We start from the raw sequence: 13,000 nt of genomic DNA, 5'->3' as shown, positions 1-13,000 counted from the left end.
ACCTGTCCCGGCTTTAAAGGGCTGCGGGCTTAATGGCTCCGCAAGCAATTTCATAGGACGAACACACGGTGGCTGCTCGGTTAGGGTAACTGCGTCGGTCTTTATTTGGGTGCAGGGTGGGGTCCCGGGTTCCATGCCTCTCCGCAGCCCGGAGTTCCTGATTGCAGGGTGCAGCTGTCCAGGGCCGACTGCAGGGCCTGGGCCACTCGCCCCGCCCTGTCCGCGGGCCGCCCCGGGAGCGGGCCGCAGCCTCCCTGCAAGACGTCCAGGAAGGCCGGAAGCTGCGAGGGCAGGGAGAAGAGCGGCGCGGCGCGGAACGCGGCGGGCACGGCGTCGGGGTGCAGCAGCCCGTCGAAGTAGACCCCGACGTACCGGCCAGCCGCCCGGCCTTGCAAGAAGTCGGGCAGCACGCAGCTGAGCCAGGAGGCGAGGGCGTCATGCGGCCCCGGCTCCACCGTCTGGTGTTGGAGCCACTGCTGGCACTGCGCTACCGCCGCGGGCGAGAAGAGCAGGACCACCACGCCATCCTCCTGCAGGGTCCGGCGCCGCTGCCCGTGGAACCAGGCCAGGGCCCCGTGCGCGCTCAGCTCGCGGCGGCTCCACAGGTCCACGGCCACTCGCAGTGGCAGTTGGCTCAATGCAGACGCCAAGGCGCCCACCAGATGCTCGTAGCCCGCTCCGTCGGCGGAGTGGAGGAGCAAGGCTGTGCGGGCCCTGGGAGCCGCTGTTAAGGAGAGTGGAGCTGGTGAAGGTGAGGGTGAGCCCGGACCTCCCTTCCTTCCATCCACGGGAGCCCAGCTTCACTCTTTGAAGCTGTCCCTGGGAAACCGGAACAGGGAAGCGCTCACCTTTCACGCGGCCCTTTTTTAGAAGGAGAAAAAAGAAAAGGGCAGCGACCAAGAGTAGGCAGACCAGCCACACCAGGACCCAGCGCTTATGGATGTCTGGGATAGACAAGGAAGAAAGGGCTAGTTAGAAACCTTACATCTTTCACTCCGCTTCACGGAGGAGGAAAACTGAGACCTATAGACTTGAAGTGATTTGCCCAAAGTCACAGTGTTAGATAGAGCCTGTGTACTGAAAGAGCTCCATCTATGTGACCTGCCTCAGCTCTCGTGCTGGTAAATTTGGGATGATGGTACCAAAAGCATAGTGCTGCACGTAACAGTGCCAGGCTTTGTAAGTGTTTAGATGTCAGCTGATATTGCCTCTTATGCCTAGGGTTGCCGGCCCTTAACCTTGCTGTCTTGCATGACTGCGGTAGCCTCCTGACTAGGCCCCCACTTGTCTAACTAACTTCAATCCATTCACTCTATGGAATGATCTGTTTAAAACAGCTGTATTCTAACCCTTGAGGAAGATGGTGTTGTTGGAAACATAAAAATCTCGTGTTCCTCCTATTCCTCCCATTTTCCTCCCGAGGCCATCTAACCTGCTGACTGCCTTGGAGACTTTCAGAAATGTACGCCACAGTATTAGCAATGCAGCTTGACTCCCTTTACCTAGGTCAGACTTCGCAGTAAGGCTGGGACCTTTCCCAGAACCCTTCATCCCATTGAGACCAGTCTCTGTGTGTCTGTCTCGGTGTCTCTCCATATGCCATAGAGCATGTGTGGAGGTCAGAGAACAACTCATATGGGTCCCAGAGAACTCAGGTTGTCAGGTTTGGTGGCAAGTGCCTTTACCAGCTGAACCATCCCTCGGCCTCTTTGTGGTTTTTGAATGAATAAAGGAATACCAGGGTGGTGTATTTGAGCCAGGCAAGGCGTGGCCCTGTAGTCCCTGTCATCAGAGTCAGCTCCTGGTGCACAGGAAGAGCAGTTGCTGTCATACTCACACTTGTCCATGGGGCAGGCCCACAGCGCTCCCAGGTTATCATCTTTCCACAGCTGCAAGACACAAGCACAGCCCCTGCTTGGTAGTCAAGGCCTAATCATTTCTGCCCAGCTTGCTCACATTCCTAGCCTCAGTTATGCGTACTTCCCTGCCCAGAGCAGGCTCCTGCATGTGCCTCTGCTCAAGCTGAGCCTAAGCTGAGCTCTGTGCCAAGAGGGGCTTGGAAGACAGTCTTCCTCGAAGCTCTTTCCAGAACCTAACGCTTACTGGGGGTATGTATCACTTAGCTGATCACTAGCTGGAAATGAGTACCCGAGGGACAGGAATTTTATGCTCCTACCCTTTACCTCCACAGGGCAAGACACAAAGCAAGCAGAGCTGGTAGGCCAGTGCTGGCTTGAAGGATCTTGCCTGTAAGCACTAGGACAAGTCCTGTCACCAACTCACTTGCACACACTGGTGTGTCCGGAAGTCTTGTAGCAACTGTTCTCCAAGGTGAGCAGCTCTCTGTCAAGTCAAGGGAAGGGGGCTGTCACGTAAGGTGCCGTGGTGGAGCAGAATTGTCTGTGGAGAGGAGCTGGGAGACTTGGGAAGCCATTGAGAAGGCATGGACACACACACACTCACACACTCACACACTCACACTCACTGTTCCCATAGAGCAGTACTGGGCCTGGCAGTGGGATGGAATGAGAAGATAAGGCCACGACTGGGATGGATCTGGAAAGGTCTGGTGGGAGGTTCCCTGGTCCTTACCGTGGAGGTGTTGCTGGGCAGTGCTATACAGCCACTGGATTCCAAGGCACAGACTGATGTATCGTTGAGGTCAGTTCTCATCTCCACTAACAGCATATCATTGTTGAAGGGCCCCAGGGAGTCTGGGGAGTGAGAAGCCACTCTAGTAAGACCCACTTGGGAGTTGCCACCTGCCTTCCTCCAATCCCCTGACCTTCACCCCTAGGAGCCGCTCCTCCATGGTCCACCCCATTGCGAGGGGCCCTGTCCCAGCCCCCTCAAGCCCCACTCACCAGCCCACAAGCACTCTTGGAACTGTACCTTCTCCCAGCTGCTCACCTGCTTAGAAGGGGCCAGAGTTAGGGGCACTAGGAAAAGCAAGAGCCAGGGCCGGAAAGTCCACAAGGGAGGGAGCAGGCAAGAGGAAGCCCGTCAGGCCGGCTCTGCACTCTGGACCTGAGCAACGTTGGGCACATCTGGGTTCAGGCTGCAGGACTAGGACTCACCCATCTTTCTCAGAGCAGACCTTGTGAGATCACCTGTGCTAACAGAGCTTGCAGCCTTACAGCCCTTTGGGTCTTGAAAAAGCACTTAAGAGACCTGTCCCCATCATGTTACCTCAGAGGAGATTCATTCTTAGCCTCCCTCAGTCATCCACATTCTTCGCCTTTTACCACAGCACGGATTTCACTTTAACATGGTCAGTTATACATGTTGTTCACCTTTCTTCTCTAGAAATAGGGTCTATGATGGATGATAGGGGCAGTTGTTTTGTTCACTGACATATCTGTCTTAAAGTGACTGGCATGTAGTAGTCAATAAATCTGTTTTGTTTTGAAACAGTTTCAATCATTAGCCTAGGCTGGCTTGTTATTCACTCTATGTCTCAGGCCAGCATATCTTCCTATCTCAGCCTCCCAAGTGCTAGGAATATAGGTGTGAGCCACCATGCCCAAATAAATATTGAATGCATGTTTTTATTTTTTAATTTAAAAATTATTTTTAATGTGTCTGTGCATGATGTGTATGATGGTACATGAGTTCCAAGGAATGCATGCAGAGGTTGTAGCTTGGGGAGGGGAATTGGTGCAGGGTCCCACCCTCAGCCCAATGTTTTTGATCACCATTCTGACCTGGACACAAAGGTTGGGGTGGCCTCTCACCGACTGGAACTCATGAGGCATCTGTAGAAGGCAGGGAATGAGTGAAGTCACCAAGGGAGACCCTGGGGTCCCTCTTTCTCTCTCCATCCTGGGTCTGCCTTTGACCTCACATTCACAGTGACATTCTCCTGGCGCATTGGTGGCACAAGTGGCTGGCAGGGACCCTGGTCTGGTACCTGCCAACACAGTGCCACTTTGGCCAGCAGAGAGCATGGTGCATCTAGCTGCCATATTCCCGAGGACGGCACCTTCAGCCTGGCTGTGTGCCAAAGGTTCCGGTGTGCACGGGGATCTAAAGCAGAAGGCCAAGGTTACTAAATGTGAATCAGCTTCCCCATGCTGCCCCTCGCCATAGGAGATTCACTCACCTTCCCGGAAGGGGCAGAAACTGGTCCTAACAGAGTCTGGCTCCAAGGGCCACACCTGGGAAGAAAAAAGGGCTCTAAGTCAATTCAACCCAGCCAGCCATCGGTGGGCATTTGTCAGACCCTGCTGAGTACCAGGCCATTCACTGAGGCAGGCCTCACAGAACTTGCCAGGTTTCTAACCTCTCACAGAGCTCGTGAGATAGGAATATGGGTTCTCGAAGTAAACACTGCCATGTGCACTTAGAACACCTTCTCTCAACTTTCGGGCTTTTTGTTTTTGTTTTTCTATTTTTGATACAGGGTCTCACTATATAGCCCTATCTGGCCTGGAACTCAGAGATCCACCTGTCTTTGCCTACTGAGGGGTGGGATTAAAAGCATGCATCATCATACCTGGCTTTTCACCCACCTTTTAATGAGTGCCTACTATGTGTCTTAGTGTGGTATACACAAAGAGTAAGATTATTAATCTTGATTCACTTCACAACCATTTTGTGAATACTGTGTATCATACTGTGCTAGGTTTTTTAAGAGCATCTACTATGTGTTTGACACTATGTGAGAAAATATATGAATTTATTCATTAAATGTTTAATTGAGAGCACCTACTGAGTGGTGGGCATCGGACATAACAATTCAGACAGTTAAATCACAGTAAATATTCCCTGAACATCTGCCTTGTGTCCTCCCATTGTGTTTGGCAGTGTGGATTTGTTCATTCATTTATATAGTCAGCAATTAGCACCCACTATATGCCAAGCCCTGTCCCAGACTCTGGCAAAGTTACTGTATTTGAATAAAATATGCTTTGTTTGCCTTCAAGGAAGTCACAGACTCATAGTTACAGTAGGGTTAAAACATGTAAATGCTAGTCACTTGCCCACTTTCAAATATTCAATGAGCATCTTATATATACAAAAAGAAATCAGAAGCCCAAACGTTAAAAAAAGTGACACATGGATAAGAAAAGCCGGAAGAACAAGGGGGATTGGATACTAGGAAAGGCCAGGATACTGGAGAAGCTTTGGGAAAGAGGTGATGTGAACTGGGAAGCTTTGGTTACATGGAAGCAGTGGTAGGAACCGCCTGAGCAAAGGCAGGGTGGGTGTGTCTCAGCAGCTCCACTGGCTGTCACAGACTTCTCATAAAGGAGAATTTGGAAGAAAGTCTACTGGAAAGGATGCAGTTGAAGGTAATCTAGAGATCCCAGGACGCCAGAGAGGCACAGAAAGGGAGGCAGGGAGTAAAGGTTATTGACAGACCACCGGAGAGATTATAGAGGTTATTGACAGACCACAGGAGAGATTATAAAGGCCTGAAATGAACTGAAGACAGAAAGGAAGGAGAAAGAATGAGCAAGAGGTCGAGTGAATGGGACTCAAATAAATCAATGTACAATCAGAGGGAGTGGCTGCAGTCCACATTTAAACCTAGACGTGGCACCCTTCTTTACAGCCTATGCAGATGGTACAGCCTCTCCAGATCACATATAGGAAGCAGGCTCAGAAAGGCAGTAGCTTGCCCAAGGTCAGACAGTAAATGGCAAGAAGGATTCCAACTCATTTAAGTCCATAGCACATGTCCAACCAACCCTTCACAGGGGCACAAAGAAAGAACTAGAGTAGGAAAAGGTGTCAAGGAAGAGGTGACATCTGAGCTACCATGAGGAACAGTCCTGTGAAGAAAGGAACAGGAACATTCTGGACACACAGCAAGCAGAAGGCACAGGACAGTAAGAGGAAGGGACATCCAGCCACCCAAAGTGGCCATGGTCTCTACCTCAGAGAACAGTGACCCTGGAAGATTGGAGGTCATCCCTCTATCTCCCTAGCCCCTGTCTCCCATTGGCAGGTGGATTCTGCTCCTACCTGAATGCAGAGGCAGGGAAACAGGTCTGTGTGGTTTAAAGTAATAGTCTGTGGTCCAGTCTGTGGGATGAGAGATGGAAGTGAGTTAAGGGAAGGTAAGAAGGGGAAACAGGGAGGTCCAGAGTTGAGGGAACCAGACAGACAGACACCCCTGTGCCCCACCAAGGTCCTCTGCTTTAGGTGTGTCCCCTTTGACAGTCTGCACACACCCTTAACATGGTCATGAACTCAGGGTGAATGTGGACCTGGAGAAGCCTCACCAGGTTTTTGTACTTCCAGGATTTGAGAGGACCCTGGACCTGATCCCAGTACAGTAAGAGGCCAAAGTCCTGTTCCTCAGAGACGTCCAGTACCAAACGAACGTTGTCACCATCTGCAGACACATTGAGCCAGGGCAGGGCTAGTGGGAGCAGAGAGAGGAGACTCCCTTCACCTTTTCTGCACAACCAAGCCTGAGGTATACTCACCATACTCACCAACTGTCCCATTGGAAATTCCATGAAACCCTCAGACTAGGAGGCCCTTGGAGGACAGATTGTATCCCCATCTCATACCAGACTTTGTCCCCAGCCACAAGCCCAGAGCCAAGCCCACAGAAGCTCCAGCTTGCGTCTTGGGACAACTCTTCTTCCTCTGCAGCCAGTGGAGTCCTGCTACCTCCTCAGTGCCAATTACTTTCCCTAGACTCTGCTTATGACCCACACAGTAATACCAGTGAAAGCTGGACTCCTTGCAGAGGCTTGCAAGGCCTTAACCAGCCTAGTTTCTCTAACCTCTGTTAGTACCCATATCTTGAATACTTTGCTGCAAATATACAAGGCTCCTTCATATTCCTTAAGCGCACTTGAGACCTTGATCCTGCCCCAGGGCCTTGCTGCACTCTTCCTATGGAACTCTCGTCTCCTCCTTCACGTCCCTCACTACAGTGAGGCTATCTCACTACTGCAGCTCTCAATGGCCCCATCCCTCCTCTTGAGTTTTCTCCATAATTCTAGTCACCATCTACTGTATACTTTTTTTTTTTTTTTTTTGGTTTTTCGAGACAGGGTTTCTCTATGGCTTTGGAGGCTGTCCTGGAACTCACTTGGTAGTCCAGGCTGGTCTCGAACTCACAGAGATCCGCCTGCCTCTGCCTCCCGAGTGCTGGGATTAAAGGTGTGCGCCACCAACACCCGGCTTATACTGTATACTTTACATCTACACAGGTTTATTGGATCTTCCCTCAACCCCCTAAGCCTAAGCCTAGCCCTAACCATAACCCTAAATCCTAGCTCCTTATCATGTTTGTTTATTAATTTACTTCCCGGCTGTACCTGTATCTGGTACAGAGTAATTACTCAGCCAATATTTGTTGAATAAAGAAAGCAATCACCACTGAGTGACAAGATGAGATGCCTGATGTGTGTCTGTTTTCAAAGTGACAAGATGAGATGCCTGATGTGTGTCTGTTTTCAAAGTGACAAGATGAGATGCCTGATGTGTGTCTGTTTTCAAAGCTCCGGTGCCTAGTGATCTTTAGAGAGTGCCAAAGAGGAAGGCCAAAAAGAAAATGGAGTTGAAAAGAAGAAAGAGGAGAAGATTTCATAGTTTAAAAACTGCCACAGGATTTATGCCTTTGCCTTATGCTAGTTATAGAAGTCTACACATATGTAAACACTAACACAGCTGCGCTGGATGTGGAGACATACACCTGCAACCACAGCTTCTTGGAAAACTAAAGCAGCAGGATTTCAAGTTCAAGCCTAGCATGGACAACCTAGCAAGAGCCTGTCAAACCAAAACAACCTAACTACCCAACCACTTCACTGAACTAAAACCAACACACTTTGCTGGGCATGATGGCACAAGTTCAGTCTCAGCACTTGGTAGGCAGAGGCAGTAGATCTGTGTGAACATGCGATGTCTCTGGTTTTAATAGTGAGTTCCAGGCCAGTAAGAGCTACACAGTGAGACCTTGTCTCAAAATAAAAAAATCATTATACTTACAACTTTTTGTATATGCTATATATGCAAGATACATTTTCTTTAAAAAAAAATATGGCCAGGCGGTGTTGGCACACGCCTTTAATCCCAGCACTTGGGAGGCAGAGGCAGGCGTTATCTCTGTGAGTTCAAGACCGGCCTGGTCTACAAGAGCTAGTTCCAGGACAGCCTCCAAAGCCACAGAGAAACCCTACCTCAAAAAACCAAATAAATAAATAAAACCAAAAAAAAAAAAAAAGAAAATATGAGGAGTTGGAGAGATGGCTCAGAGGTTAAGAGCATTGACTGCTCTTCCAGAGGTCCTGAGTTCAATTCCCAGTAATCACATGGTGGCTCACAATCATCTGTAATGAGATCACTACCCTCATCTAGCTTGCATGGATGCAGGCATAAAGCTGTACACATAATAAATCTTTTTAAAAAAGAAAATATGAAACAAAAGTAACATCAAATTCTTGACTTTCTAGGTTCCTATTTCAGGTTTAGTATCATTTCCACTTTGGCCTATGAAGAAAGACACCATAATCTTGACAGTGCTTTGGGCCACTATATGTTCCTGGTATTAGTGAACACTTGTTATAAGAAAAAGATTCACCTTTATATTTTCAATGTCTGGAAATATAAATGAAGTAATACTACAGCTCATGTGGAATGAGTGAATGAATGAATGATGGAACATGTCCTGTGACTTTCAGAATTTGGTATCACAGAGCTGAAGTCAACCCCAAGTACACATTGTGTGAACTCCAGACCCTGCTCCTCCCTCCATGCAGCCCACGGTCCCTAGCCCCTACCCCAGCAGCTCTGGATGCTGTCCCGGACTTCAAGACCCCTGCAGTCTGGGGAGAGATCACAGAAAAATCTCCAGTGGGGCTGGGGACCAAGGAAAGAAGGATGGCAATCCAACCCATGGGGAGACACTGAGGGGCTGCCTCTGCCCTGAAGACCACCCACATTTACATGGGTGCAGAACACCCATCCCAGGAGCTAGAAGCACAGGGAACTGACTAAAGAGGGTACTAGCTCATATCCCTGCCTGAAAGTGATGGGAAGAGGAAGAAGGGGAGTGACCAGAGGGACCACAGACCAGGGACAAGGGCTTTGGGTCACTTACCAGGCAGCTGTTGTGTGAGGTTGAGTTCTTTCTGGTATCTGGGTTGTGTATAGGACCAGATTCGCACCTGGGCCCCAAGACCAGCCTCAAAACAGTCGAACACTGCAGAGCCCTATGAGGAGAGGGTGGCAGTGGGCTGGAGATGGGGGGCTCAGAACCCAGGCCAAGATCTTGGGCTCATGTAGGTAGACCACTCTGCTTACCCACTGACTTTTTATGTTTGTTTTGTTTTGTTGACACAATTTTTTCTGTGTATTCCTGGCTATCCAGGGAACTCACTTTGTGGACCATGCTGGCCTTGAACTCATGAAGCTCCACCTGTCTCTGCCTCCCTAGTGCTAGGATTAAAGACATGTTTCTTTTTTGAACAGGTCCCTGGTTCTAAACCAAGTATCTTCTGTAGCTGTTTTGGCAGGTTTGAGATTAACCAGGCTATCTGAGTTGCTGACTATGCCTGCTGTCATGGACCACTTGGCTAGAGGGAAACTGATTAGATACACTAATGCAAGCATCTTTTTTTTTTTGTTTTTTTTTTGTTTTTGTTTTACGAGATAGGGTGTCTCTGTATTGTTTTGGAGGCTGTCGGTCCAGCCCAGCCTTGAACTCACAGAGATCCGCCTGACTCTGCCTCCTGAGTGCTGGGATTAAAGGCATGCGCCACCACCGCCCGGCTAATGCAAGCATCTTAATGGTGCTCATGGCTGCACTGTGAAGAAAAAACGAAGCAGATACATGAAGTATTTTACAGATACCAACTCTGTTAATATACTCAACAGTTAGCCGGGCATTAGTGGCGCACGCCTTTAATCCCAGCACTCAGGAGGCAGAGGCAAGCGGATCTCTGTGAGTTTGGGGCCAGCCTGGTCTACGGAACGAGTTCCAAGACAGTCTCCAAAACAAAACAATACAGAGAAATCTGAAATCCTGTCTCGAAAAACCAAAAATAAAATAAAATCAATACATGTATATATTCAACAGTTAAAGGAGCTATGACTTGTTTTTGACTGTGTGTGTGTGTGTGTGTGTGTGTGTCTGTGTCTGTGTGTGTGTGTGTCTGTGTCTGTGTGTCTGTTTTGCTGGGAATCAAACCTAGGGCCTTGAGCATGCTAGGCAAGAACTCTACCACTGAGCTACATTCCCAGCTCTTTATTCTTATGCTACAAAGTCATCAAAAGCTTGAAAGGACATTTCATGAAGGAAGTTATAAACAGCCAGTAAGCATGTAAAAAGTGTTTGACTGTTAGTCATCAGGGATATACAAATTAAAGCTGTAATGAACACCAAACACAGTGGCATGTACCTGTAGTCCTAGCACTCAGGAGGGTGAGACAGGAGAATTTCAGTCTAGACTACACAGCAAGATTCTGTCTAATAAAAACAAGGGCTGAGGATATAGCTCAGCAGTAGATGATTGCTTAGCATATACAAAGGCTTTGGTTCCATCCCCAGCATGCCCCTCCCCCACATTCATACACACAAATCACTAACAAAAACACCAGCCCTGGGCTGCCTAGAATCCCAGTAGGTAAAGTACTTTCTACCAAGCTTGACAACCTGAGTTCAATTCCCAGGACCCTTATGGTAAAAGGGGGAAAACAGACTCTAGATTGTCCTCTGCCCTCCATCTAACCCCCCCCAGGACACATTATACATACACAATAAATAAACAAATGTAATTTAGAAGTATAAACATTACCACCACACATGTACACACAAATCCCCAGTTATAAACCACTACATACATAGCAATGGTTAACACTTGAATTTTAAAATGCCAAGTGTTGGCAAAGACAGAAGCATTGGAAGCCCTATTTGCTGCTGGTGAGTGTATAAAATAAAATTGCCCCAGCTAACTGCGTAGTGACTTCTCACCAAGTCAAACATGTGAGGCAGGAGAGTCCTTACCCTCATTTTACAGACAGAAAAGCCACCACAAAAGGCTCAATGCTCAGATCAGATCCAAGATTTAAAGACTCTCTGCACAGGATTGTGGTGGTAATGTCAGACTGTGGTGGGAATGTCAGAATGATTTGGTGGGAACGACAGATTTGGTAGGAATGTCAGATTTGGTAGGAATGTCAGACTGTGGTGAGAATGTCAGAATGATTTGGTGAGAATGTCAGATTTGGTGGAAACATCAGACTGGTGGGAATGTCAGAATGATTTGGTGGGAATGTCAGAATGATTTGGTGGGAATGTCAGATTTGGTGGGAATGTCAGACTGTGGTGGGAATGTCAGAACGATTTGGTGGGAACGTCAGAATGATTTGGTGGGAATGTCAGAATGATTTGGTGGGAAAATCAGACTCCGAAGGTGGCTATTCTCAGCAGGAGAAGCACTTCACTTACCACAGACTGACCAGGCTGCACCAAGACAGCGGGCACCTGTACCTCCAGCAAGGCACAACGGGTGGTGGGGTAGGCCTGGAAGGAGAGCACCACCTGGGCCAGGAGAGATGCTGTGGGAAACATACAGGGGTCAGCCAGGCCACAGGCCATGGGAAAGACCCTGCCAGGAAACAGCAGCTCTGCCAACTGGCTCCTTACCGTTTCTAGCCTCCTGGAGTTCAGAGTCGGACCTTTCCCCTTCTTCAGGCTCCTCCCAGCCCCCTGCAAGGAACAGAGAAGAGAGTAAAGCCCCGGTCAGACATCTTTTCTGGGCTGGTTCAGGCTGAGACTCCCTTCCAGAAATGCCATGACTGGTAAGCAGAGGTCTGGGAAAACAGGCTGACCTGGGGGTGCCTGGGCCAGGGTCTTGAACGTTGCAGATGCTCACAGAGTCTGCAGTCCCCAGGCCTTTCCCAGGCACTCTCGTATGTGCACAGTCACAGGATTCCTCACTCACCGTGTACAGCCAAGTGCACGACCACACGGACACAGAGGGCACAGTCGGTCTCCTGTGGACATCTCAGCACCAGCTCTGTCTGCAGGCTCGTGGGCACCAGCACAGGGCCTGGGGCAGACTCGAGGCTTCCAGGCAGGCAGAGCACGTCCCCATCTGGGTATGAAGGGTGCAGTGGGAACTGAGGCTGCTCAGAGCCTGCTTTGGCTTCTGATACCTCCAAAGGGTACGGGCGCTAGCTTGGCCTCTCGGGCTGAGGGTGGACATTCACTTTCCCTTCAGCTAGCCTGGAAGTTCTCTGTGTTAAAGTAGCAATACTTACCCCAGAGGTGGCAGGAAAGGCCCTGGGAAGGAAGGAAATGTCCGTTTATACCCCCCAAATCTCATCTTGACAAATCTCTCTTGCTTAACTACCCTACCTCTGCCGGGTGTTGGTGGTGCACGCCTTTAATCCCAGCACTCGGGAGGCAGAGGCAGTCGAATCTCTGTGATTCGAGACCAGCCTGGTCTACAAGTGCTAGTTCCAGGACAGGCTCTAAAACAACACAGAGAAACCCTGTCTCAAAAAAAACAAAAACAAAAACAAAAACCCAATCCTACCCCTGCCTACTTTTTTCTGGGGCTCCCATCCTAAGCCCTCCCCTGAAGACAAGACTACTTCTTGTCCCCTTACTCACTCATCCCCATCAGCACCAGACAGACCAGACAGGGCGGTTCTGATAGAGGCAGTGACAGGAGACAGGTTAGGGCTTTGAAGAGGCACAGCCTGAACTCTTAGCCTTCCCCAACTTCCCCAGGGCCCCAGACTCACTACAGAGCAGCGTGCAGTGTCCTGAGGTTCCACAAGTCTCTCCAGAGAAACCACCACGGGGCTCCGGCCCAGTGCCAAGGACAGCAGGAACCAGGACATTGGCATCTTCCAGGTGCTAGACAGCACCCAGGCCTGAGGCCCTGTCCTGCCCCCCAAAAGGGGGGCAGACACCCCACCCCTGCTGCCAATCAGCTCTGTGTCCCTGGGAGAGAACAAGGGCTAGAACTCCTCTCCAGCCTGGCTTTCCCACTCCGAGCCCTGACTCCCGCCCGGCCCAGTT

The 13,000-nt window shown here is 49.6% G+C and overlaps 1 protein-coding gene and 1 long non-coding RNA gene across 6 annotated transcripts; one reads left to right on the top strand and one right to left on the bottom strand.

The window, feature by feature from the left end:
- Nucleotides 1–80: 80 nt before the first annotated feature.
- Il17rc (interleukin 17 receptor C) lies at nucleotides 81–12,999 on the bottom strand. Of its 5 annotated transcripts, none has more exons than XM_040738806.1 (18): nucleotides 12,721–12,999; nucleotides 12,232–12,253; nucleotides 11,913–12,065; nucleotides 11,615–11,677; nucleotides 11,417–11,526; nucleotides 9,068–9,179; nucleotides 8,748–8,792; nucleotides 6,231–6,370; nucleotides 5,971–6,030; nucleotides 4,103–4,157; nucleotides 3,845–4,026; nucleotides 3,705–3,755; nucleotides 2,865–2,910; nucleotides 2,593–2,714; nucleotides 2,284–2,343; nucleotides 1,838–1,889; nucleotides 849–944; nucleotides 81–724 (listed from the first exon to the last, which is right to left on the bottom strand). In XM_040738806.1, exons 1-18 carry the CDS (start codon nucleotides 12,823–12,825, stop codon nucleotides 102–104), a joined length of 2,097 nt encoding a protein of 698 aa, XP_040594740.1. In that variant the 5' UTR covers nucleotides 12,826–12,999; the 3' UTR covers nucleotides 81–101. The 5 variants fall into 5 exon arrangements, with proteins under 5 accessions (XP_040594740.1, XP_040594743.1, XP_040594741.1 ...); XM_040738809.1 differs by having other exon boundaries at nucleotides 3,911–4,026; XM_040738807.1 differs by having other exon boundaries at nucleotides 6,231–6,343.
- On the top strand, nucleotides 6,286–7,357 carry LOC121137032. The gene is made up of 2 exons (XR_005874240.1): nucleotides 6,286–6,427; nucleotides 6,541–7,357. It is a non-coding gene; the product is annotated as an uncharacterized LOC121137032 (long non-coding RNA).
- Nucleotide 13,000: the final 1 nt, after the last annotated feature.

This window comes from Mesocricetus auratus, unplaced genomic scaffold, assembly GCF_017639785.1.
Source record: "Mesocricetus auratus isolate SY011 unplaced genomic scaffold, BCM_Maur_2.0 Super-Scaffold_100676, whole genome shotgun sequence".
Taxonomy (NCBI): domain Eukaryota; kingdom Metazoa; phylum Chordata; class Mammalia; order Rodentia; family Cricetidae; genus Mesocricetus; species Mesocricetus auratus.
Note: the sequence above shows the minus strand (reverse complement) of the source record. Positions and strands in the feature narration are given on the sequence as shown.